Source organism: Chelonia mydas, chromosome 23 (assembly GCF_015237465.2).
Source record: "Chelonia mydas isolate rCheMyd1 chromosome 23, rCheMyd1.pri.v2, whole genome shotgun sequence".
In the NCBI taxonomy this organism is placed as follows: Eukaryota; Metazoa; Chordata; order Testudines; family Cheloniidae; genus Chelonia; species Chelonia mydas.
The window spans coordinates 14,896,078-14,920,591 of NC_051263.2; the positions used below are offsets into that span (position 1 = coordinate 14,896,078).

Below are 24,514 nucleotides of genomic sequence, written 5' to 3' on the forward strand. Positions count from 1 at the left end.
TTTACACTGGCATAGCTGTGCCTCTCAGAATCCACCCCCCTGGGAGACGTGGCTAGACTGACCTAACCACCCTCCGTGTAGCCAGCGCTACGTCAGTGGGAGAATTCTTCCGTCAACCTCGCTACCGCCTCCTGGGGAGGTGCCTTATCTACTATGCCAATGGCAGCACCCCTCCTGTCAGCAAGGTAGAGTCTACGCAGTAGCTCCAGCCCCGCAGCTGCACTGTTTCAAAATGTAGACCTGCCCTACAGATGTGAATTAAAAGTGGATTAGCTAAACTGCATTAAAGCCCTGTGTGGACGCTCTCATTAAGGGCTTGGCTACACTGGAAACTTTAAAGCGCTCCCGCGGGAACGCTCCCGCGTCAGTGCTTCAAAGTGCGAGTGTGGTCACGCGCGGGCGCTGGGAGAGAGCTCTCCCAGCGCTCCTGGTAATCCACCTCCACAAGGGGATTAGCTCCAAGTGCTGGGAGTGCGGATCCCAGCGCTCGGAGTCTGTCTACACTAGCGCTTTAAAGCGCTCAGACTTGCTTCGCTTAGGGGGGTGATTTTTCACCCCCCTGAGCCAGCAAGTTAAAGCGCTATAAAATGTAAGTGTAGCCAAGCCCTAAGGGTAGGTCTACATTTAAAACACTGACAGGTGGTAGCTATGTCAGCGGGAGAAGCTCTCCGATTGACGTAGCACTGTCTACAAAGGGTTGTTAAGGTCATTATAACTACATGGCTCCAGGGTATGGAATTTTCACACCCATGCAACATAGTTAGACAGACATAGGTCTGTTGTGTAGACCAGACCTCAGAATTAAATCAGTTTAGCTTAACTCACTTTGAGTGAATTCCCAGAAGACTTCTATCTTGGTGGGAAGTGTCAGGAAGATTGGATAACTTTACGGGGGAGGTGGGTGTATAAAATTGTGTCTATAGTGGAAATCTATCTTCAGTCTAAATTTTGTTCCAGCCATTGCAACTTCATAATACAGCATAATACCATCCCAAAATATGGTTATTAGTTAGATATCCATGTTATCTATCTTTTATTATAGAGAAAAATGCTGCAATTAGCAATGAGATTTGTCATAAATATAAAGGGAAGGGTAAACCCCTTTAAAATCCCTCCTGGCCAGAGGAAAAAATCCTCTCACCTGTAAAGGGTTAAGAAGCTAAAGGTAACCTCACTGGCACCTGACCGAAATGACCAATGAGGAGACAAGATACTTTCAAAAGCTGGGAGGAGGGAGTAAAACAAAGGGTCTATGTCTGTCTGGGTGATGCCTTTGCCGGGGACAGAACAGGAATGGAGTCTTAGAACTTAGTAAGTAACCTAGCTAGATATGCGTTAGATTCTGATTTCTTTAAATGGCTCAGAAATTAAGTTGTGCTGAATAGAATGACTATTCCTGTCTGTGTGTCTTTTTTGTAACTTAAGGTTTTGCCTAGAGGGATTCTCTATGTTTTGAATCTAATTACCCTGTAAGGTATTCACCATCCTGATTTTACAGAGATGATTCTTTTTTACTTCTATTAAGTCTTCTTGTAAGGAAACTGAATGCTTTTTCATTGTTCTAAGATCCAAGGGTTTGGGTCTGTGGTCACCTATGCAAATTGGTGAGGATTTTTACCAAACCTTTCCCAGGAAGTGGGGTGCAAAGGTTGGGAGGATTTTGGAGGGAAAGACGTGTCCATACTACGTTTTCTCAGGAACCCAGATAAAGTTTGGTGGTGGCAGTGGAAGTCCAAGGGCAGAGGGTAAAAATAGTTTGTATCTTGGGGAAGTTTTAACCTAAGATTCTTGTTACTTTGCCTCCGAGGTGAAGCTACCAATAAGTAAAGTGTTAGAGAGGATGGATAGTCTGTGATTTTAATGGGCTAGTCAAATATTCTATTGGACAAAAGCCACAAGCAAAAAACCAGAAGGAAATGAAAACATTTTATTGCAAAACATGTAATGAAGACAGCATGGCAATGTACATTTAAAAAAACCCAGATTTTTTTACATCAAAATACATTCATGAAAACCTTGATTTCAGTTACATCAGTATAAAACCAGCATCAGTGTCATGTTATATTTATTCCTCATTAATTGAACAAATTCTCATTGTTGTTTTTTTGTCTGAATTTTTAAAGAATGGATAAACCTCTCCTGAGAATGAACAATCATTAAATGTGAACAACACAGACATGTCAGTTACATTGAAAAAAGTCACCTGCCTGTCTTGGTAACTAAGGGAAACTCCAATTTTCTTGGGCTTTTTCTGCACCATGACCAGGGTCCATGGGTCTGTTTTTGCCCAATAATCTCTTCCACTCAGACCCAGAGCCCAGAATCCCTCTTTAGGGGACAGGGAAAGTTTTCCTTTTCTCTGTATTGATGTTCTGGCCACCCCCAGGTCCCAGTCAGTGCTGCTCACAACCTCCACCTCCCAGTAGTGCTTTCCAGAGGAGAATCCTTCACAGCCCAACACACAGATGGTCGAATCGAACCTCTCTGGGTTTGGTGGAACTTGCTGAGGTTGGGCTTCCTGTGTAAAACTCTTCTTGTCCTCAGAAATTGAAAGGTTGGGGTGGGCCGTGATTCCGTGCAGAGTGATGTCATCTACAGGAACATAAGAACATAAAAACATAAGAACGGCCGTACTGGGTCAGACCAAAGGTCCACCCAGCCCAGTATCCTGTCTACCAACAGTGGCCAATGCCTGGTGCCCCAGAGGGAGTGAACCTCACAGGTAATGATCAAGTGATCTCTCTCCTGCCATCCATCTCCACCCTCTGACAACAGAGGCGAGGGACACCATTCCTTACCCATCCTGGCTAGTAGCCATTAATGGACTTAACCTCCATGAATTTACTGAGTTCTCTTTTAAACTCTGTTATAGTCCTAGCCTTCACAACCTCCTCAGGCAAGGAGTTCCACAGGTTGACTGAGCGCTGTGTGAAGAAGAACTTCCTTTTATTTATTTTAAACCAGCTGCTTATTAATTTTATTTGGTAGCCCCTACTTCTTATATTATGAGAACAAGTAAATAACTTTTCCTTATTCACTTTCTCCCCATTCCCGCCACCACATCATCTGTGCCTTCACTGTGGCCGAAATCCCAGAGTTCCTCCTTAGGCACTTTTAAAACCCCACTCCAAGTAAACACTGAGGCCCAGCTCCTCAAAGCTATTTAGGTGCCTAACTCCCATTGGGATTATTACCTTGGAGGAGCTGGGCTGAAATGACTTGGGAGCGCAGGTCTGTCAGAGGGTAGCTGGCCCTCTGAAGGGGTCAGGGGCCCAGCCTTCCCCTGACAGGCTCCGCAAGGGGGCATAAGGAAGCTCAAGTTCACCTGGAAGTAGTTACCTCACTGAGTAACTGGGGGAAGGGAATTAGGCGGGGAAGCGCTGGGTATTAATAAAAGGTTAAGGGCCTTAGTGAGAGGGAGGAGCTCCTGGGAAGAAAGGCAGCAGCCAGAGAGGCAGAGGGATTGCAGAGAGAGGATCCCTCCAGCACACTGGGAGAAGCTGCTTGAGAAGCCAACATGCCAAAGAGAGAGAAGCAGAGCAAGAGGCTGGGGAAGCCTCCAGAGCAGGAGAGGTAGGAGGCAGCTCAGGGAGCCACAAGCAACAGAGAAGGACTCATTCTGGCTGTTCCAAAGAAGGACCCTGAGATGGAACCCAGTGGAGTGGATGGGCCCAGGTTCCCCTACCTACTCCGGCCAAGGAATTTGGAGAAGAAGGCTCCAAAACATGGAGATCTAGGGCTCTCTACCCCACTAGAGTCAAGGAACTTCCAATTCCCCATGATCCTGAAGGGGACTGAGACTATTAAGGACCCAGTGAAAGGGCTAGACAATGAACTTGACAAATACAGAATTGAGGGTGGAGGCATAAGGAGGATGAAGTCAGGTGGTGTATCTCTCCACCCTGCCACAGTGGGTTGCTAACAGATATAGGCCCCGTTTACAAGGCCCCATTGAGTTGCAATGAGATTTGTGCTCTGAAACCACTTAGATGTTTTTGAAAATCACACCATCAGTCTTCACTCAGGGAAATCTCTCATTGGGGGCTGATTCTGAACTGACTGTTGTAATTCAGGACTAACTCCACGCAAGTCAATGGAGTTACAATGGTGTGAAATGGATGTAAATAAAGTCAGAATCAGGCCTTGAAATTAGTTTAGGAGCTGGGAAGGGCCTTAGGAGCCAAGTCTCTGATAAGAACGGGTTGTGTTTCTAGTTTGATTATAGTATAAAACCTGCTGATTTCTTTAATAATGGAATAGATTCTAATGTATTCAGGTTCTCACGTTGCATCTATCACCATAGTATTAGCACCTCTATCCATGTGCTGTGTGTTCTGTTACCTGAATTGTTCCGAGCCCTTCTCCATTCTGAAACGAAAGTAAGAAAACAACAGACACTGAATTAAGAGAGGCATTGACTGCAAATTTCCTCCCTCCAGCAGCAAGGAAGTTCCAGACTGAGGGCAAGTGAGGATGCCAGACGCATTAGGGAGTGATTCCTTTTGCAGGAGTTAATATAGACAAAAATGGCACTTGAATGGTCATTCTCTCTCTCTCTCTCTCTCTCTCGGTCACACACATGTGGGCTGTTCTGAGCTAAGATTAGAAACCAGGGCAGGAGTCCTGCTCTGTCTAAGATCTGCTCTGAGTGTCTCGAACCTCCAGCCAATGAGTCACCTCCCCATGTTACCTGCTCTCATTGGCTTTGATCTAACTCCCTCTTACACATTCCCCTCTCACTCCAACAAAAACTGAATGTTCCCATTAACACTCACAATGTTGTCAACCACCAGAGGCTGTATTCACAGCAACCCAGTTCCTATTAGGCAGGACATAGGACAATTCCCTCCAATGTGTGTCTACATTGCAGCTGGGAGGTGGAATACCCAGCGTGGGTAGACATATATGTGCCAGCTCTGTTTGAGCTAGTGCACTAAAAATAGCAGAGTGACCACGCTGGCTCGGGTTAGCCACATGAGTCCAATCCACCTGAGCCCGGGGTACACACCCCAGCTGCTGTGCAGACATACTTTAAATCAGTGAAACTCCAGCTGTGGCTACTGATGTGTTTTGGACCCCATGGCTGTCAAGAAGACAGTGGGTCTGTCCCCTGAGACAGACAGCACAGAGCAGGCCACATCTCCCATGCTGCCTGGTACGTGTGGGGAGCTGCAATGTGTCTGCCTGGAGCTGCTGTGTTCCCTTATATGGATGGGGAAGAAAATGGACTGTCAGGATCCCCTTCTCCATCAGAAGCAGCCAGGGAGATGGAAGAGAGACAGGAGAAATTGCACCTCTCCAAATATCCAAGCAATGGGAGTGGGGACACCAGCAAGGGTGTACCTAGGTCTTCACTCACCTAATTCCTTCTTCATTTCACCTGAAAAAAAACATATTACAGCCTTTTAAACTCTTGTTCAGTGTTTTCCTTGGTACCATGCGTCAAAGATTACCCAGTAAATGAATTAAATTGTTCTCTCTGTTGGTGAAGGAGAAAAGGTGCATTATCCGCACCCATACCCAGCCCAATCCCCGGCTCACTCTTTCGCTACATGAAATTCCATGGCTCTGCAGAAGGAGCTTTGAATACCAAGAAAAGGGACAACAGAAGAGCAGAGTGTGTTGAACCCTCCTTCCTCATGGGGGGAGAGGTCATGACCCCTTCCCTCCCCTTGACTATCTACCAATGTGATATATGCCATCATGTGCCCGCAATGCCCCTCTGCCATGTACATTGGGCAAACTGGACAGTCTCTACGTAAAAGAATAAATGGACACAAATCAGACGTCAAGAATCGTAACATTCAAAAACCAGTTGGAGAACACTTCAATCTCTCTGGTCACTCGATTACAGACCTAAAAGTGGCAATTCTTCAACAAAAAAAACTTCAAAAACAGACTCCAACGAGAGACTGCTGAATTGGAATTAATTTGCAAACTGGATACAATTAACTTAGGCTTGAATAGAGACTGGGAGTGGATGGGTCATTACACAAAGTAAAACTATTTCCCCTTGTTTATTCCCCCCACCCACCCCCCACTGTTCCTCAGACGTTCTTGTCAACTGCTGGAAATGGCCCACCTTGATTATCACTGCAAAAGGTCCCCCCCCCACCCGGCCCCGCGCTCTCCTGCTGGTAATAGCTCACCTTAAGTGATCACTCTCGTTACAGTGTGTATGGTAACACCCATTGTTTCATGTTCTCTATGTATATAAATCTCCCCACTGTATTTTCCACTGAATGCATCCGATGAAGTGACCTGTAGCTCACGAAAGCTTATGCTCAAATAAATTGGTTAGTCTCTAGGGTGCCACAAGTCCTCCTTTTCTTTTTGTAAATAGATTGAGCACTTTGATTCTATCACTATAACACATGTTATCTACTCCTACAATCATTCTGGGCTAAACTAGGAACCCTCTCCAGTTTGAGAATTTCTTTCTTCGGTGGGGGACACCAGAACTGCACAAACTATTCCAGCAACAGAGCCAAATACAGAGTTAATATAACCTCTATAGTCCTCATTACGATCACCATCATGGTCTCTGGCCTGGGGCCCAGTGAAGGGCTTGTGTGAGCTCCAGTGAAAGGGGAACAGCTTTGCTGAGACAGAAATTGCACCACTGGCTGGCCCGGCCAACCAGCTCCTCACCCTCCACCGCAGCGCCTCCTGCCCACACTGATCAGCTGTTCTGCAGAGGGCAGGAGGTGCTGGGAGGAGGAGTGGGGGAAGGAAGAGGTGGAATGAAGGTTTGCCACTCTTGGAAGAGGGGTTGCAATAGGGCAGGGAGAAGAGGAGTGGGAGAGGGAAGAGATGGGGCAGGGGTGGGGCCTTGAGGGAAGGGGTATAGTAGGGGAGGGGCAAGGGACAGAGCGGTGGTCACGCACCATCAAGGAAATCAAAAAGTTGGCACCTCTGCCTACACTGCCCCCACATGATTGGGTAACTGAATTGATCCTTAACAACGTCTCCTTCATTTTGAAATGAAAAATTAGAATGTTCCTTGTTATTTACGGAGGAAATAGAAACTTTTGACTCTACGGAGATGCTTTTGCTTCTTTCTTGTTCTTTTTTTCATCCAATAAGGTTTTTTCCGCCTGAAATAGAGACATTCCCATGGAAAGTTTCTGCCAACACCTTGCTCTCATCGTGAATACACCGGACCAGAAGACAGGATATCTAGGGTCTATTTCCTGCTCTAGCAAACATCCCTGTGTGACTATCAGCACTTCCTTTCCAGGGGGATTTTCAACGAGCCAATTGCCAATTATCAATTCTCCCTCCATCCCTGATGTACAAGCTGGAGTGTCCACATGGCCTCAGCTACTACAGGGTCAGGCACTTGTCTCAGGGAAGCTCGTGAAATGTAGTCAGCTGCTGTGGGCTAAGCGTATGGGGGTAACATGCGTCCATGGGACAGTTGGTTATTACCCCACCATCCCAGTAAAAATCGAGATTCAGGGGAACACTACTGAGGTAGCAGCAGGTGTAGTCCCTAAACTCCCATTCCCGGTGCTCATAGGGAGGGACTTCCCAGGGTTTGAAGACTTACTCCCGGTAGTGGAATTGGAGAAAGGGGGAAGCCCTGGAAGTAGTGAGGCATCCACAGTAGACTGTCAACCTCCAACCTTCTCTGAAATATCCCCAGATTTGTTCTCCACTCCCAGACAGCGTAGAAAGATGAAACGGGAAAGAAGGGCAGCTAAGGCCTTGGGAACCCGAATACTGGCCCAAAGCCAGAGGGTTGCTCTCGTAGGTAGGCGGACCCGAGCAGTTGAAAAGGATGCCACCCAGGAGGGAGAAGCACCCGAGTCTGACCCACACTCTAACGCCTCTGAACCAGCAGAGGCAACAGAGACTGGCCTCCTACATCTCAGGCAGATTAGCCCCGGGAGAGGAAATTTTGGACAGGACCAGGTTGAAGACCCAAGGTACGACAACATTAGGAAGGAGGTGACCGAAATAGATGGGTCCCCATGGAAGGGAAAACCCAGGGACCAGGACCCTACTTCATAATGAAGAAGAATCTCTTATACCGGGTTGCACCAGTACAGGGGCAGAAGGTACAGCAGATCCTAGTACCTCAAAAACACCAGAATGCTGTATTAAGTCTGGCCCATAGTCATCTTTTGGGGGGGCATTTGGTGGTAGAGAAAACCCTGGCACAGGTCCTGCGACGATTCTTCTGGCCCGGAGTACATGAAGAAGTGCGGAGGTACTGTGCGTCCTGCCCGGAGTGTCAGCTGCACGGTCCCTGTCCCCACTTGAGGGCACCTTTGGTACCCCTTCCCATCATAGAGGTCCCCTTCATGCAAATAGCCATGGACCTAGTGGGACCCCTGGAGAAGGCAGCCCGGGCCACCAATATATACTTGTCATTTTGGATTATGCTACTCGCTACCCAGAAGCCGTACCCCTGGGGAACACGGCCTCTAAAACGATAGCTAAAGAGTTGGTGGGGATCTTTGCCCGAGTGGGGCTACCAAAGGAGATATTAACAGACCAAGGTACCTCATTTATGTCAAAGGTAATGAAGGACCTCTCCACACTACTCCATATACATACCCTGAGAACTTCAGCCTATCATCCGCAGACCCCTGGGCTGGTAGAAAGGGTTAACCGAACCCTCAAAGCAATGATAAGGTAACTCGGGATGGGAAGGATTGGGACACCCTACTACCCTACCTTATGTTTGCAATCCGGGAGGTACCTCAGGCCTCAACTGGGTGGAGTGTCCGCATGGCTTCAGCTACTACAAGGTCAGGCACAGCACTAGCACCTCGGTCCTGCCACACTCCCCATCCAGAACTTTTCCATTCAGTGCATATGTTCAGTTCCTGTACCGCGTGGATGTTTTTTCTCACATGCCCAACTGCCCTTGAACCCCAACCCCTCTGACTTTTTTTGCAAAGTGCTGGTGAGGTCTCAGCTTGATGACATATCACAATTCCAGAGTAATCTACACAGACCCTCCACTTCCCTGATGCACAGGGCATGCAACGATAGCATCCCTTCTGCAGTTGAAATTTTTGGAACCAATACAGGGCACACGAAGTTTGGACAATGGACTGTAAGTATTGAGTAAAGTAGGCAAACTCACCCATTTGCTCCTGGAGTTCCTCTGCAAAAGAAAAATGGGGAGAAGAAGAAAACAGTTCAGTGAATGTCCATTGACTTATGAATTGAAGAGGGTGATTGAGATCCTTTCTTTGTTGATTAGCATGAATATTGGCCATGCATAGTGAGCAAGCTCTTCAATCCGTAGGCTAGTCCCATTCCTATCCCGCTACGTAGTAGATAGAGAAGATTATATTCTTGCTTTGATCAATTGAAGAAAAAACTTCATGGCGACAACTAATTAGCAAAAGGTGAATATGACACACTACGCTCCTCTGCTAATATGGGTTCTGCTATGAAAGGAGCAGTTACATCATGAGCTGATTCCATTTGCTGTCTCAGTGCAGAGTCCTTTCAACGTGTAAATTGCCTTTCGTACTCTGTCTCAGCAAGAGTGTTATGGTTCTTGGAGAATACAAACAAGTAGTGGGTGGGTCTATTTCAATTTCAGCAATGTATGAGCAGCACTGCTCAGAACAAGCCAGTGCTCATATATGTTATTGACAAAATTAGCCTAGTAATCTACTTTATCAAAAACAGGAAAGTGGGGTGAGGTCTAAAAAATCAATGATTTTTCTTTTCATTCCACAAGACTCCTACACAGCAGTAGAGCACACGGAAGAAACAGGTCACAGACTTACTTTTTCCCTTTTCCAAGTCTCCTAAAAAAGAAAAAATATATTTAAAGTTAACAATAGCAGCCTTTGTAATAATAAGGCCAAGAACAAACGCAACTACAATCTTGATCTGAAAAATTTCCAGTGATGGAGGATCCACCGCAACCCCTTGGAAATTATTCCAACGCCTAATCACCCTCACTCTTAAAAATTTACCCCTTATTTCTAGTCTGACTTTCCTAATTTCAATTTCCAGCCACTGGATTTTGCTCGACTATTCTCTGCTAGACTAACGAGCCCATTATCACATATTTGTTCTCTATCTACTGTGACAGGGTCAGGCCAGATGGCTACAGGAGAGTAATAGAAGGCAGATATAATAGCCCCAGGTTAAGTAGGTCCCTTTTCCCTGGCTCAGGGAACAGGGAAGTTTCCAGAATTATCAGGAACCTTCTGGAGACAATTAAGACAGACAGGCTGATTAGAACACCTGCAGCCAATCAAGAAGCTGCTAGAATCAATTAAGGCAGGCTAATCAGGGCACCTGGGTTTAAAAAGTAGCTCACTTCAGTTGGTGGTGCATGCAAGGAGCTGGGAGCAAGAGGCGCTAGGAGCTGAGAGTGAGAACACATACTGTTGGAGGACTGAGGAGTAAAGCATTATCAGACACCAGGAGGAAGGTCCTATGCTGAGGATAAAGAAGGTGTTGGGAGGAGCCCATGGGAAAGTACCCAGGGAGTTGTAGCTGTCGCACAGCTGTTCCAGGAGGCACTCTAGTCAGCTGCATTCCACGGGGCCTTGGGCTGGAACCCAGAGTAGAGGGTGGGCCCGGGTTCCCCCCAAATCCTCCCAACTCCTGGTCAGACACAGGAGGAGTTGACCTGGACTGTGGGGTCACAAAAACGGCCAAACTGAGGACTGCCGTGAAGCTCCAAAGCGAACAAATCCGCCAATAAGCGCAAGACCCACCAAGGTAGAGGAGGAACTTTGTCACAACTGGTGTCTGCAGTGGGATCTGGTGTGCGCAGCGCGGCAGAAGAAGGAGGGTGTTTGGGAAAAAAAACAGGGAGAGAGGTTTTTTTTCCTCACCACAATGGAGGACATAGTGCGGCCACTGATACAAGCCACGGCTGCCCAGCAGGAGGCTCCCCGTGTCCAGGCAGCCGCCCAACAGGAGGCAGTGAGGCTGCAGCAAGAGACTAATCGCCTGCTGATGGACCAGGCTGCTCAAGACCAGGCTATGTTTCAGGAACTGGTAAACCAGGTAAAAGCCCTTACAGAGCTGAACTGCGGCCACGATGGGATGCAGATCATGCGGGCCAGCAATTGGCTGCAGAAAATGACGCGGGAGGATGATGTAGAGGCATACCTCCTGGCCTTTGAGAGGACAGCCCTGCGGGAGGCTTGGCCCGGAGAACAGTGGTCTGGCATCCTCACTCCATTCCTGTGTGGGGAGGCCCAGAAGGCCTCCTATGATTTGCCTGAAGAGGCTGCAGCAGACTATCCCCAGCTGAAAGCAGAGATCCTGGCGGATCTGGGGTAACGACCGCAGTGCGGGCCCAGCGATATCATGAGTGGAGGTACCAGGAAAACAAAACCCCGCGGTCCCAATTATATGACCGCATCCATCTGGCACGAAAGTGGTTACGAACTGAGTCCCGGAGTCCGGAGGAGATACTAGAGGTTCTGGTCATTGACCGGTACATGAGAGGACTACTGCCAGCCCTTCGCGCCTGGGTAAGCCAGAATGAATCCTCCACCTACGACGAGGTTGTCGCGCTGGTAGGAAGGCGAAGGACGGCGAGGGAGCTGACCCGACCAGTTAAGGAAGAAGCGCACCAGGTTAAACTAGCAGCACCAAGCCCTAGAGCTCGGGTGACTGGGCCACCAGGAGAGCCCAGGGGGAAAAAGAGAGGGGCTGAAGGCCCACCAGAAGCCACAGAGAGTCGGAGCACTGAGGGGAAAGAGGATCGTGATGTTAGACTGCCCAAACCAAGAGACCGGGGAACGCCTAGGGCTCCATACAGATGTTATGCCTGCAGGGAGTGGGGACACATGGCTGCACAGTGTCCCAATGCCGAGGAGCCTATGCAGTGTAACCTGGGGAACTGGGCCGACCCATGCTTCCTAATCCACCTTGTGGGGGTCTCACTAACCCCACATAGGTACACCAGACCAGTGAAGCTAAATGGGGTAGAGACCACAGCACTGGTTGATTCGGGGAGTGCTATCACGCTTGACTCGGGGAAGCTCGTGAAGTGTAGTCAGCTGCTGTGGGCTAAGCGTATGGGCATAACATGCGTCCATGGGACAGTTGGTTATTACCCCACCATCCCAGTAAAAATCAAGATTCAGGGGAACATTACTGAGGTAGCAGCAGGTGTAGTCCCTAAACTCCCATTCCCGGTGCTCATAGGGAGGGACTTCCCAGGGTTTGAAGACTTACTCCCGGTAGGGGAACTGGAAAAAGGGGGAAGCCCTGGAAGTAGTGAGGCATCCACAGTAGACTGTCAACCTCCAACCTTCTCTGAAATATCCCCAGATTTGTTCTCCACTCCCAGACAGCGTAGAAAGATGAAACGGGAAAGAAAGGCAGCTAAGGCCTTGGGAACCCGAATACTGGCCCAAAGCCAGAGGGTTGCTCTCGTAGGTAGGCGGACCCGAGCAGTTGAAAAGGATGCCACCCAGGAGGGGTAAGCACCCGAGTCTGACCCACACCCTAACGCCTCTGAACCAGCAGAGGCAACAGAGACTGGCCTCCTACATCTCAGGCAGATTAGCCCCGGGAGAGGAAATTTTGGACAGGACCAGGTTGAAGACCCAAGGTACGACAACATTAGGAAGGAGGTGACCGAAATAGATGGGTCCCCATGGAAGGGAAAACCCAGGGACCAGGACCCTACTTCATAATGAAGAAGAATCTCTTATACCGGGTTGCACCAGTACAGGGGCAGAAGGTACAGCAGATCCTAGTACCTCAAAAACACCAGAATGCTGTATTAAGTCTGGCCCATAGTCATCTTTTGGGGGGGCATTTGGTGGTAGAGAAAACCCTGGCACAGGTCCTGCGACGATTCTTCTGGCCCGGAGTACATGAAGAAGTGCAGAGGTACTGTGCGTCCTGCCCGGAGTGTCAGCTGCACGGTCCCTATCCCCACTTGAGGGCACCTTTGGTACCCCTTCCCATCATAGAGGTCCCCTTCATGCAAATAGCCATGGACCTAGTGGGACCCCTGGAGAAGGCAGCCCGGGCCACCAATATATACTTGTCATTTTGGATTATGCTACTCACTACCCAGAAGCCGTACCCCTGGGGAACACGGCCTCTAAAACGACAGCTAAAGAGTTGGTGTGGATCTTTGCCCGAGTGGGGCTACCAAAGGAGATATTAACAGACCAAGGTACCTCACTTATGTCAAAGGTAATGAAGGACCTCTCCACACTACTCCATATACATACCCTGAGAACTTCAGCCTATCATCCGCAGACCCCTGGGCTGGTAGAAAGGGTTAACCGAACCCTCAAAGCAATGATAAGGTAACTCGGGATGGGAAGGATTGGGACACCCTACTACCCTACCTTATGTTTGCAATCCGGGAGGTACCTCAGGCCTCAACTGGGTGGAGTGTCCGCATGGCTTCAGCTACTACAAGGTCAGGCACAGCACTAGCAACTCGGTCCTGCCACACTCCCCATCCAGAACTTTTCCATTCAGTGCATATGTTCAGTTCCTGTAGCGCGTGGATGTTTTTTCTCACATGCCCAACTGCCCTTGAACCCCAACCCCTCTGGCTTTCTTTGCAAAGTGCTGGTGAGATCTCAGCTTGATGACATACCACAATTCCAGAGTAATCTACACAGACCCTCCACTTCCCTGATGCACAGGGCATGCAACGATAGCATCCCTTCTGCAGTTGAAATTTTTGGAACCAATACAGGGCACACGAAGTTTGGTCAATGGACTGTAAGTATTGAGTAAAGTAGGCAAACTCACCCATTTGCTCCTGGAGTTCCTCTGCAAAAGAAAAATGGGGAGAAGAAGAAAACAGTTCAGTGAATGTCCATTGACTTATGAATTGAAGAGGGTGAATGAGATCCTTTCTTTGTTGATTAGCATGAATATTGGCCATGCATAGTGAGCAAGCTCTTCAATCCATAGGCTAGTCCCATTCCTATCCCGCTACGTAGTAGATAGAGAAGATTATATTCTTGCTTTGATCAATTGAAGAAAAAACTTCATGGCGACAACTAATTAGCAAAAGGTGAATATGACACACTACGCTCCTCTGCTAATATGGGTTCTGCTATGAAAGGAGCAGTTACATCATGAGCTGATTCCATTTGCTGTCTCAATGCAGAGTCCTTTCAACGTGTAAATTGCCTTTCGTACTCTGTCTCAGCAAGAGTGTTATGGTTTTTGGAGAATACAAACAAGTAGTGGGTGGGTCTATTTCAATTTCAGCAATGTATGAGCAGCACTGCTCAGAACAAGCCAGTGCTCATATATGTTATTGACAAAATTAGCCTAGTAATCTACTTTATCAAAAACAGGAAAGTGGGGTGAGGTCTAAAAAATCAATGATTTTTCTTTTCATTCCACAAGACTCCTACACAGCAGTAGAGCACACGGAAGAAACAGGTCACAGACTTACTTTTTCCCTTTTCCAAGTCTCCTAAAAAAGAAAAAATATATTTAAAGTTAACAATAGCAGCCTTTGTAATAATAAAGCCAAGAACAAAGGTAACACGTTACCTAAACTTTTAATCATTCTGGTGCTCTTCTCTTAACCCTCTCCAGTTTGAGAACGCCTTTCTTCAGTTGGGGGCTCCGGAACTGCACAAACTATTCCAGCAACAGAGCCAAATACAGAGCTAACATTATCTCTATAGTCCTCATTAAGATCACCATCGTGGTCTCTGGCCTAGGGCCCAGTGAACACTTTCCTACTGAAGGGCTTCTATGAGCTCCAGAGAAAGGGTACTTCCTCTTCCATCGCAGCGATTCCTGCCTGCCACTGATCACCTCTTCTGCAGAGGACAGGAGGTGCTGGGAGGGAGGAGTGGGGGAAGGAAGAGGCGGAATGAAGGTCTGCCGCTCTTGGAAGAGGGGTTGCAATAGGGCAGGGAGAAGAGGAGTGGAAGAGGGAAGAGATGGGGCAGGGGTGGGGCCTTGAGGGAAGGGGTATAGTAGGGGAGGGGCAAGGGACAGAGAGGTGGTCACGCACCATCAAGGAAATCAAAAAGTTGGCACCTCTGCCTACACTGCCCCCACATGACTGGGTGACTGAATCGAACCTTAACAACGTCTCCTTCATTTTGAAGTGAAAAATCAGAACAGTCCATTTTAATATGGAGGAAATAGAAACTTTTGACTCTACGGAGATGCTTTTGCTTCTTTCTTGTTCTTTTTTTCATCCAATAAGTTTTTTTCCGTCTGAAATAGATACATTCCCATGGAAAGTTTCTGCCAACACCTTGCTCTCATAGTGAATACACCGGACCAGAAGACAGGATATCTAGGGTCTATTTCCTGCTCTAGCAAACATCCCTGTGTGACTATCAGCACTTCCTTTCCAGGGGGATTGTCAACGAGCCGACACTGGGTGCTCTGCACAGGATGTGGGTTCCCAGTTTGGGGGAAGCTCTAAGGGGAAGACATTTCTCCCTCCATCCCTGATGTACAAGCTGGAGTGTCCGCATGGCCTCAGCTACTACAAGGTCAGGCACAGCACTAGCAACTTGGTCCTGCCACACTCCCCATCCAGAGCTTTTGCATTCAATGGATATGTTCAGTTCCTGTAGCACATGGATGTTTTTTCTCACATGCCTGACTTCCCTTGAACTCCGACCCCTCTGACTTTCTTTGCAAAGTGCTGGTGAGGTCTCAGGTCGATGACATACCACGATTCCAGAATAATCTACACAGACCCTCCACTTCCCAGATCCATGGGGCATGCAATGAGAGCATCCATTCTGCAGCTGAAATTGTTGGAACCAATACAGGGCACACGAAGTTTGGTCAGTGGACTGTAAGTATTGAGTAAAGTAGGCAAACTCACCCATTTGCTTCTGGAGTTCCTCTGCAAAAAAAAATGGGGAGAAGAAAAAAACAGTTCAGGGTTTGTCCTTATGAATTGAAGAAGGTAAATGAGATCCTTTCTTTGTTGATTAGAATGAATATTAGCCATGAATAGACAGCTAGCTACTCAATCCATAGGCTAGCCGCATTCCTATCCCACTACATTTGGGGGTTGGATAGCTCAGTGGTTTGCGCATTGGCCTGCTAAACCCAGGGTTGTGAGTTCAATCCTTGAGGGGGCCATCTTGGGCAAAAATTGGAGATTGTCCTGCTTTGAGAAGGGGGTTGGACTAGATGACCTCCTGAGGTCCCTTCCAACCCTGAGATTCTACGTAGTATATAAAGAAGATTATATTCTTGATTTGATCAATTTAAGAAAAAACTTCACGGCCACAACTAATTCGCAAAAGGTGAATCTGACACATTATGCTCCTCTGCTAATATGGGTTCTGCTATGAAAGGAGCAGTAACATCATTTACATCATGAGCTGATTCCATTTGCAGTTTCAGTGCAGAGTCCTTTCAACGTGTAAATTGCCTTTTGTACTCTGTCTCAGCAAGAGTGTTATGGTTCTTGGAGAATACAAACAAGTAGTGGGGGAGTCTATTTAAATTTCAGCAATGTATAAGAAGCACTGCTCAGAACCAGCAAGTGCTCATATATGTTATTGTCAAAATTAGTCAAGTAATCTGCTCTATCAAAAACAGGAAAGTGGGGTGAGGTCTAAAAAAATCAATGATTTTTCTTTTCATTCTAGAAGACTCCTACACAGCAGTAGAACACACTGAAGAAATAGGTCACAGACTTACTTTTTCTCTTTTCCAAGTCTCCTAAAAAAGAAAAAATATATTTAAAGATAACAATAGTAATAATAATGCCAAGAACAAATGTAACTACAATCTTGATTTGAAAAATTTCCAGAGATGGAGGATCCACCGCAACCCCTCGTAAATTATTAGAACACCTAATCACCCTTACTCTTAAAAATTTAAGCCTTATTTCTAGTCTGACTTTCCTAATTTCAATTTCCAGCCATTGGATTTTGCTAGACCATTCTCTGCTAGACTAAAGAATCATAGAATCATAGAATATCAGGGTTGGAAGGGACCTCAGGAGGTCATCTAGTCCAACCCCCTGCTCAAAGCAGGACCGATCCCCGACTAAATCATCCCAGCCAGGGCTTTGTCAAGCCTGACCTTAAAAACTTCTAGGGAAGGAGATTCCACCACCTCCCTAGGTAACGCATTCCAGTGTTTCACCACCCTCATAGTGAAAAAGTTTTTCCTAATATCCAACCTAAACCTCCCCCACTGCAACTTGAGACCATTACTCCTTGTTCTGTCATCTGCTACCACTGAGAACAGTCTAGAGCCATCCTCTTTGGAACCCCCTTTCAGGTAGTTGAAAGCAGCTATCAAATCCCCCCTCATTCTTCTCTTCTGAAGACTAAACATCCCGAGTTCCCTCAGCCTCTCCTCATAAGTCATGTGTTCCAGTCCCCTAATCATTTTTGTTGCCCTCCGCCCATTATCACACATTTGTTCTCTATCTAAACATCCCCAGTTCCCTCAGCCTCTCCTCATAGGTCATGTGTTCCAGTCCCCTAATCATTTTTGTTGCCCTCCGCCCATTATCACACATTTGTTCTCTATCTAAACATCCCCAGTTCCCTCAGCCTCTCCTCATAGGTCATGTGTTCCAGTCCCCTAATCATTTTTGTTGCCCTCCGCCCATTATCACACATTTGTTCTCTATCTAAACATCCCCAGTTCCCTCAGCCTCTCCTCATAGGTCATGTGTTCCAGTCCCCTAATCATTTTTGTTGCCCTCCGCCCATTATCACACATTTGTTCTCTATCTAAATACATATAGAGTGTAATCAAGTCACCTCTTCTCTGTCGTCAGCTAAATAGGTTGAGCTCTTTGAGTCTATCACTATAACACATGTTATCTAAACCTTTAATCATTCTGGTGCTCTTCTCTGAACCCTCTACAGTCCGACAACTTCTTTCTTCTGTTGGGGCCACCAGAACTGCAAACAGTATTCCAACAACAGAGCCAAATACAGAGTTAATATAACCCTAATTAAGATCATCCCCATGTCCTCTGCTTTGGGGCTGAGTGAACACTGTCCTACTGAAGGGCATGCGTAAGCTCCAGTGAACAGGGTAGTTTTTCTGAGACAGAAGTTGCACTCACCAGCAGGCCCCACCAATCAGCTCCACCCCTCTAACCCAGCACCTCCCGCCCGACACTGATTAGCTGTTCTGCAGAGGGCAGGAGGCGCTGCGGGGGAGGAGTGAGGGAAAGAAGAGGCAGAATGAGGGTGGGGCGCTCTTAGGAGGGGGGTGTAATGGGGCAGGAAGAGTCAGAGTGGGAATGGAAAGGTGTTGGGCAGCAGTGGGGCCGAGGCGGAAGGGGTATATTAGGGGCAATTTGTTGCCAAATGTTGTTGTGAAGGCCAAAAATATAATGGGGTTCCAAAAAAAAAGAATAAGATAAGCTCATGGAGAATAGCTCCTTCAGTGGTTATTAACCAAGATGGTCAGGGATGCAAGCCAGTGCTCTGGGTGTCCCTAAGCTTCTGACTATCAGAAGCTGGGACTGGATTTCAGGGAATGGATCATTAGATAAATTGCCGTTCTGTTCATTCCCTCTGATGCATCAGGCACTGGCCACTGTCAGAAGACAGGATACTGGGCTGGATGGATTATTGGTCTGACACAGTATGGCTGTTCTTATGTTGCTTCCCTAGAGGCTTTGTTCCCTGTCCCCAGTTAAGTTCCCTGTGTTATACTGTTATTTTTGAGTGTGGCCTTTCATTTGTTGGGACTTGTATTAGTGTATTGTGTTGTTCATGTGCTGGGTTATATTTCTTGTAAATAGATAAGTAGCATTAGTCATTTTCCCAAGAGACAGCACCCTGGTGTCCGAAGCACAGACAGGAATCACCTTGGGTAGAGGCACCAGGCGCTGAAATAAAGAACCCAGGAACCAATGCATGTGAGGAGGGAAGACAAGCCACTCCGATTAGCAAGCAGCAGGGAGGAGGCTTAAGCCAAACAGGGGGTCGGGGGGAAGGAGACTACATGAAGTACAATGTTGGCATTTCCCTCAGAGAGCTGTCTCTTCAGCAGGGAGGGCTGAAGGAGTCTCTGACTCCTGTGTGCCACAACAAAATTGCCAGGGAGCCAGGGACTGCAGGGGATGGGGAATTCCCCTGGTGCCAGTGACAGACAGGTTTGATTCTGAACCCAGGCTGCAATCATGCAGAGGTACCCCTCCCTTTTAAAGGACCTGGGAGCCCGAGCAAAATGAAGAAACTCCCATTATTCATACTTTTATCAAAAATGGAAGAAAAGTTTTTGTTTAAACTTTCCAGAAGAAAAACAAAATCATTGCATTTGAGGAAAGGCAGTAACTGAGCACTTGCAACTCCAACTGTGGTTGTTTCACTACATTATGAGGAACTGATAATAGTAGTTTTATAATGGAAAGTCCATATCCTCTTTCTCTAGAAAGATGACTGCCATATGAGCTGTGATGTACAATAGGTTTATGATGAGTGAATGATTGTACTCACTAGAAATAGATGGAAACTGTTAAGGAAAAGTTAGCACATGTGACTCCATTTTGGTTTGGGGCCCACCATTGTCTAAATGCCAGCACATCATACACCAGGAGGAGTAATCCTTAGATACCGAATCCGTGTGAAAATCCTCCTCCTTGTCTCCAGCCTGCCTTGATTTGCAGTATCTGGTTTTTGTCAGTCTCTAACTCCCTGTCTCTTGGCCTTGATGTGAGGCCTCCCATCCTGATAATAAAAGTTACTGATGCATGGCTTTAGGACCATGCTGTGTAATTAACATACTGGTATAGCACGAGGAATGCACCAAGCAGGGATAGGTGGTAGATAAGACAAGGGTTTGTTTATTGGCTAAGGTTTCCGATGCACGAGGGCAACATGCTTTGCTAAAAAGTATATAACCTCTGTATAATCTATATTCAGGGTCCCCTCCTGGCTAGCAGGGGGGCACCACGCTCGAGCGTAATAAACTTAGTGTCTTTTGGGAACTCTGCAGTTGTGGACTTTATTTCTGTGCCTCAGCCTAGATTCGAACTGTGCGTGTCCTACCAGGTGTAATTCGTAGCACATGTGTGCGTGTCCTATCAGGTGTAATTCGTAGCACTTGTGTGCGTGTCCTACCAGGTGTAATTCGTAGCACGTGTGCGTGTCCTATCAGGTGTAATTCGTAGCACATGTGTGCGTGTCCTATCAGGTGTAATTCGTAGCACTTGTGTGCGTGTCCTACCAGGTGTAATTCGTAGCACATGTGTGCGTGTCCTACCAGGTGTAATTCGTAGCACATGTGTGCGTGTCCTATCAGGTGTAATTCGTAACAGTTTTGGCGACCACGAAGGGACTCTAGGCTCGCCCCAACAAGCGAGACTACACTCCTCCTCTCGGACAGCTCCAGCCGGCACAGGGTGAGTTCACCTTTGAGAACTCCGAGGAGGGGGGGTGCGAGCCGTCGCTTAGGCGATAAGGTGGCACATTTTGTGTTCTTTTGGTAGCCCATTATGGGTTCTGGGCAGAGTGTAAGTAAGGGGACCCCTTTGGCAAAAATTCTCGAGAATTGGGGAAATATTTCTGGCACCCATGGGTTAGGTAGGAAAAAAGCTGTTATTTTATGTAAGGTTGAGTGGCCAGCACTAACAACTCAAACACCTTTTGACTGGCCACCGGATGGTTCCTTTGCTGGGGAAAATTAACAGCGCTTAGGAAGAGGCTGGAAAACAAAGCTCCAGCCCAGATGGATTATTGGTATGTATGGAACAACTGGGCTTATGCGCATCCGAAAGGACGTCCTCTTTCCTCCTCCTTTTCTTATTCATCTCAGGGGTCTTCAGACCCGCTCTGTGCTGTGCCTGCTTCTGCCCCTCCTCCGGCTTACCCTCGGCTTTCTGACTTATGCCCGTCACCTCCTTGCTTGCCAATTAGCGGTGCTTTCTGTCCAGGTGACAAGCCTCATGGGGGGAGGACTCGGGTAGCCCTTGTAAGTAAAAATATTTAAGAAAAGAGACCAGGAGGGCTGGGGGCTGGTTAAGAAGCCCACCCTCCTTGTTAATTTGGTAGTGAAACAAAGCTGCTGCTCACGGAAAAAACAGTTCAGAGAAAAAAAAAAAAAACAGGATCGGGCCCAAGCGGGCAGGCAACAGATAGAGAGATTGGAAAACAGGTTGAAAACTTGAAGGTCATAGTGAAAAAAGAGGAGTAAAGAATTACAGGAATGGAAAACGTAAATCCCGGAATAATACTTGAAATGGTAAAATCTAAGTTAATTAGGTGTCGTTTTGGGAAATAAGCAAGTGATTTAAGAAAGGAAAGTAAAAAAGTTAACTCTTTAGTTGCTGGAAAGAATTAAGCAGTTGAACTTTGTGAAATACTGGAAAGAACAAAATTCTTGGTTTCTTTGCAGCCATTTTGAAAAAAAATGGGCCCTTTTCCAAAGAAATGCAATTATACAGTGCTACTTAATTAATATCTTATTAGGCTCCAAGGGGCTACAATAGGCGATGTCTTCCTTTTCAGGTCGCTGTGTGTTTGACAGCAGGAGTTAAAAGTAAAAGGCAATCAAAAGTCTGGTAAAGTTTATTGTGCCCTTTTTAAAGTAAAAATCTTTAACCTGTGGATCCAAAAGCAAGCCGGAAAGCATTTGTTTTAATGTAAATTACCTAACTGATAAGGTAGAGGCCACTGAAACCTGGGCTGCCTATAAAACAAATACAAGAAAATATGGGTAATTCCTCTGTTTTGCCTGCAATTAACAAGGGTATTTGTATAAAAAGAAAATATTTTAAGCAATGACTGACTGCCCAAAAGGGGTAGATCTGTGTTTTATTTTTGTCTTTCAGAAAATCAGAAAAAAACTAATGCCAGCTGAAAAGCAATTCAACATCTCATGAATTTACTGGCACAATAGGAATTCTGTTCTGTGTTCTATGTCCTGTCTTGTGGTGTTTGTCTTGTGGCCAGAATTGCTGTGTTTAATTTTTCATAGGACAGTTTAGTTTAAAACTAAATAAAAGGGTTAAATCAAAATGCAGATACTTGTTTTATTCAACTTGGAATACAAAGTGTTTGGATAATATCAAAAAAATGTGATATACTAAAGTTTAATACATTTGCTTAAGTTAAAAAAAAAAATTCATTGGCCAGATCTTTTAATTTAAAAAAATTGTTGTTAAAATTTGCACACCAACAGTCTTTGGAAGCAAGGACATGAAAGGTTAACCCACTCCCCATATTATACATGAGATCCTTCTGGCTACCTCACATTTCTAGCCAGAGGGCTGGAGAGGGAGAAAAGCTATTGGACACCAGAGGTTGTACCAAGTGGACTCCTCAAAAGTGGGTGTGCTTGTCCTGGCTTGTTGCTCCAAAGCTCTGTAAAAAAGTCATTTTCCTAGAAGGGTGTATGTGGCATACATTAAACAATAAGAACTAAAGTGCTGTATAATGGGCAATGTACATGTGTTCCTTTTTAAACAAAGGTGTATAAGTAAAAAGTGAAAGTTTCCTTTGCAGGTTAATAAAAGCCAAGAAGGGGAAAAGAAATAAAACGGAGGACGAGCTAATTCAACGCTGCAGCTGGCAGGCTCGGTCCAAAGATAAGACACTAGCCTGCCCAAGGACACTACTCACAGCTAGGATTTGGCTAATAGCCAAGAAAGAGGGGGGCTTGAATGTGCCCAAGCAGCTGTGAGATCTGCAACACACTGCCAGACATTAATGAAATGTGTTAGGTCTCTGTATTTACAGGTAAAAGAAGTCCTGCTTCAAGAATCCTGAGCAAACTTGCCATTTGTTAAAACCAGGTGACTGGGTCTAAATAAAGGTCCATCAACAAAAGACTACTCTGGCCCCATGCTGGAAAGGCCCTTATTAAGTCCTGCTAACTAACAACACCGCTGTGAAGTGCCAAAGACTGACTTCCTGGACCCATGCTTCTTACTGCAAAAAGACCCCTCCATCTCGAGATGACTTCACTTCGACTACTGATCAGCCTGTCCCTCCTTCTGGGTTTTTTTTTCTTTCCTCCTTTTAAACAGCAAAAAAAAAAAAAAAAAAAAACACAAGGTGAAGTGCTAGTAACCTCTCCCTTGTCCACTGACAAAGCTAACCTGCATTCAGTATTTGCTAAAGAAACCAAAGCACTACAGGGTGACGTGCTAGTAACCTCTCCCCTGTATAATGCAAAACCATGACTGTTCCAAGAAAAAAGAAAAAACACCTGCTCTGCTAAAACCACCAAAATCCAAGGATTCCTGACTGCAAGAGACACTGAGAATTGGCCTTAATGGCAAAAACGGAGCATTGTACATTGGCAGGGAGGAAGTTGTGGGATGTATTTTGGGGAATGTGAAGTGAAGTGGTGGGGTGGGTTTATTCCAGAGGCTGGAACCTGTGCTTGTAGGCAAGTATAAATACCAAAAAAGCCTTACAGCCACAAACATTACTCCCACCATCTGCCACCACTCCTTTGCAGGTAAAGGTTCCTGAATCCATCATAGCTACGTTAAGTTGGCACTGGGACCCCCACCTGACCCTGACAAGCCATTGGACGAGCCACTTCACAAATGAACACTACAACCAACCCATGGACTGAGCTTTCCAGCTACTGGGACCTTCACAGCCCACCAGGACTTTTTGTGTTCCTGTTTATTGGACTTACATTGGGGGTAGTGTTTTTTGTATGGTACAGGGGAGGATGTCGACATTGGTATGGTTTGCCTGGGGGTCCTCTCCCTATTCCCAAGTCCAGTACAAGGATGGGAGGGCAATAGCTTCTTGAATTTAACCCGTGCTATCAAACAGGGTGTAAATCGAATGCAGTGTTGGATTGGTATTCATACCCCCACATATTTAGGTCAGGGGGTCCTGTTGGTAGGGGTACCTATCCCCCTTAATCGAACACTCCAAGCTAAGCTATGGGCAAACACTACATTTAACTGGAATGTTACAATCCAAATATGGTCTATTAATATGGTGGCTCAGGGTAATTATGCTTTATGTGTGTCACGACGTAAGGGCATAGAAAATACAGTTTTTGTAGGGAATTTTGTGGGGTGCAAGGACACCACCCAAATCAGCTCTGGTGCAGGAGGCCCCTCTACCTACTCCAGAGCCCCGTGGCCAGTCCCCGAGGGGACTGGCTGGTATTGGTTATGCAATCACACAGCCTATAAGGTTCTCCCAGCAGGATGGTGTGGTACATGTACCTTAGGGGCTATAGTACCCGCCGTGACAGTACACCAGAACCTGACCCGGGGAGAGATCCGCAATCTAGTATGGAGGGACCGACGAAGTATTCCTTTAAACCCCCTTCCTCAACAGTCCAAAGGCTTTCACTCCTTTGTGCGTTGGTTTCTGCCATGGTTGAAAGTAAGCGAGCTGGAAAAAGCTATAGTTAATATTTCAGCTGCTTTGGAACTAATGGCAAATGCTACTGCAGATGCTCTATCTGCCCTTCAAATTGAAGTCACCCAGCTATCCCAAACTACATTGCAAAACCGCCTAGCCCTGGATTATCTCCTTGCAAATCAGGGGGGGGTTTGTGCTCTGGTCAACTCAAGCTGTTGTGTATTTGTAAATCAGCACCATAGGGTGGAAACTGACATCCACATCCTCAAGCAACA

The 24,514-nt window shown here is 46.5% G+C and overlaps 1 protein-coding gene across 2 annotated transcripts in view; it reads right to left on the reverse strand.

Annotated features, from left to right (window-relative positions):
• Nucleotides 1-1,911: 1,911 nt before the first annotated feature.
• LOC119563584 (butyrophilin subfamily 1 member A1) overlaps nucleotides 1,912-24,514 on the reverse strand; it is an 80,961-nt gene continuing 58,358 nt past the window's right edge. For both annotated transcript variants that reach the window (XM_043534643.1, XM_043534642.1), the window contains 9 exons: nucleotides 16,624-16,644; nucleotides 15,794-15,814; nucleotides 14,387-14,407; nucleotides 13,729-13,749; nucleotides 9,759-9,779; nucleotides 9,101-9,121; nucleotides 5,360-5,380; nucleotides 4,342-4,368; nucleotides 1,912-2,592 (listed from right to left, as the gene is read on the reverse strand). In XM_043534643.1, the coding sequence (XP_043390578.1) occupies nucleotides 2,066-2,592; nucleotides 4,342-4,368; nucleotides 5,360-5,380; nucleotides 9,101-9,121; nucleotides 9,759-9,779; nucleotides 13,729-13,749; nucleotides 14,387-14,407; nucleotides 15,794-15,814; nucleotides 16,624-16,644 (701 nt within the window). In that variant the 3' untranslated portion in view covers nucleotides 1,912-2,065. The remainder of the gene's footprint in view (nucleotides 2,593-4,341; nucleotides 4,369-5,359; nucleotides 5,381-9,100; nucleotides 9,122-9,758; nucleotides 9,780-13,728; nucleotides 13,750-14,386; nucleotides 14,408-15,793; nucleotides 15,815-16,623; nucleotides 16,645-24,514) is intronic.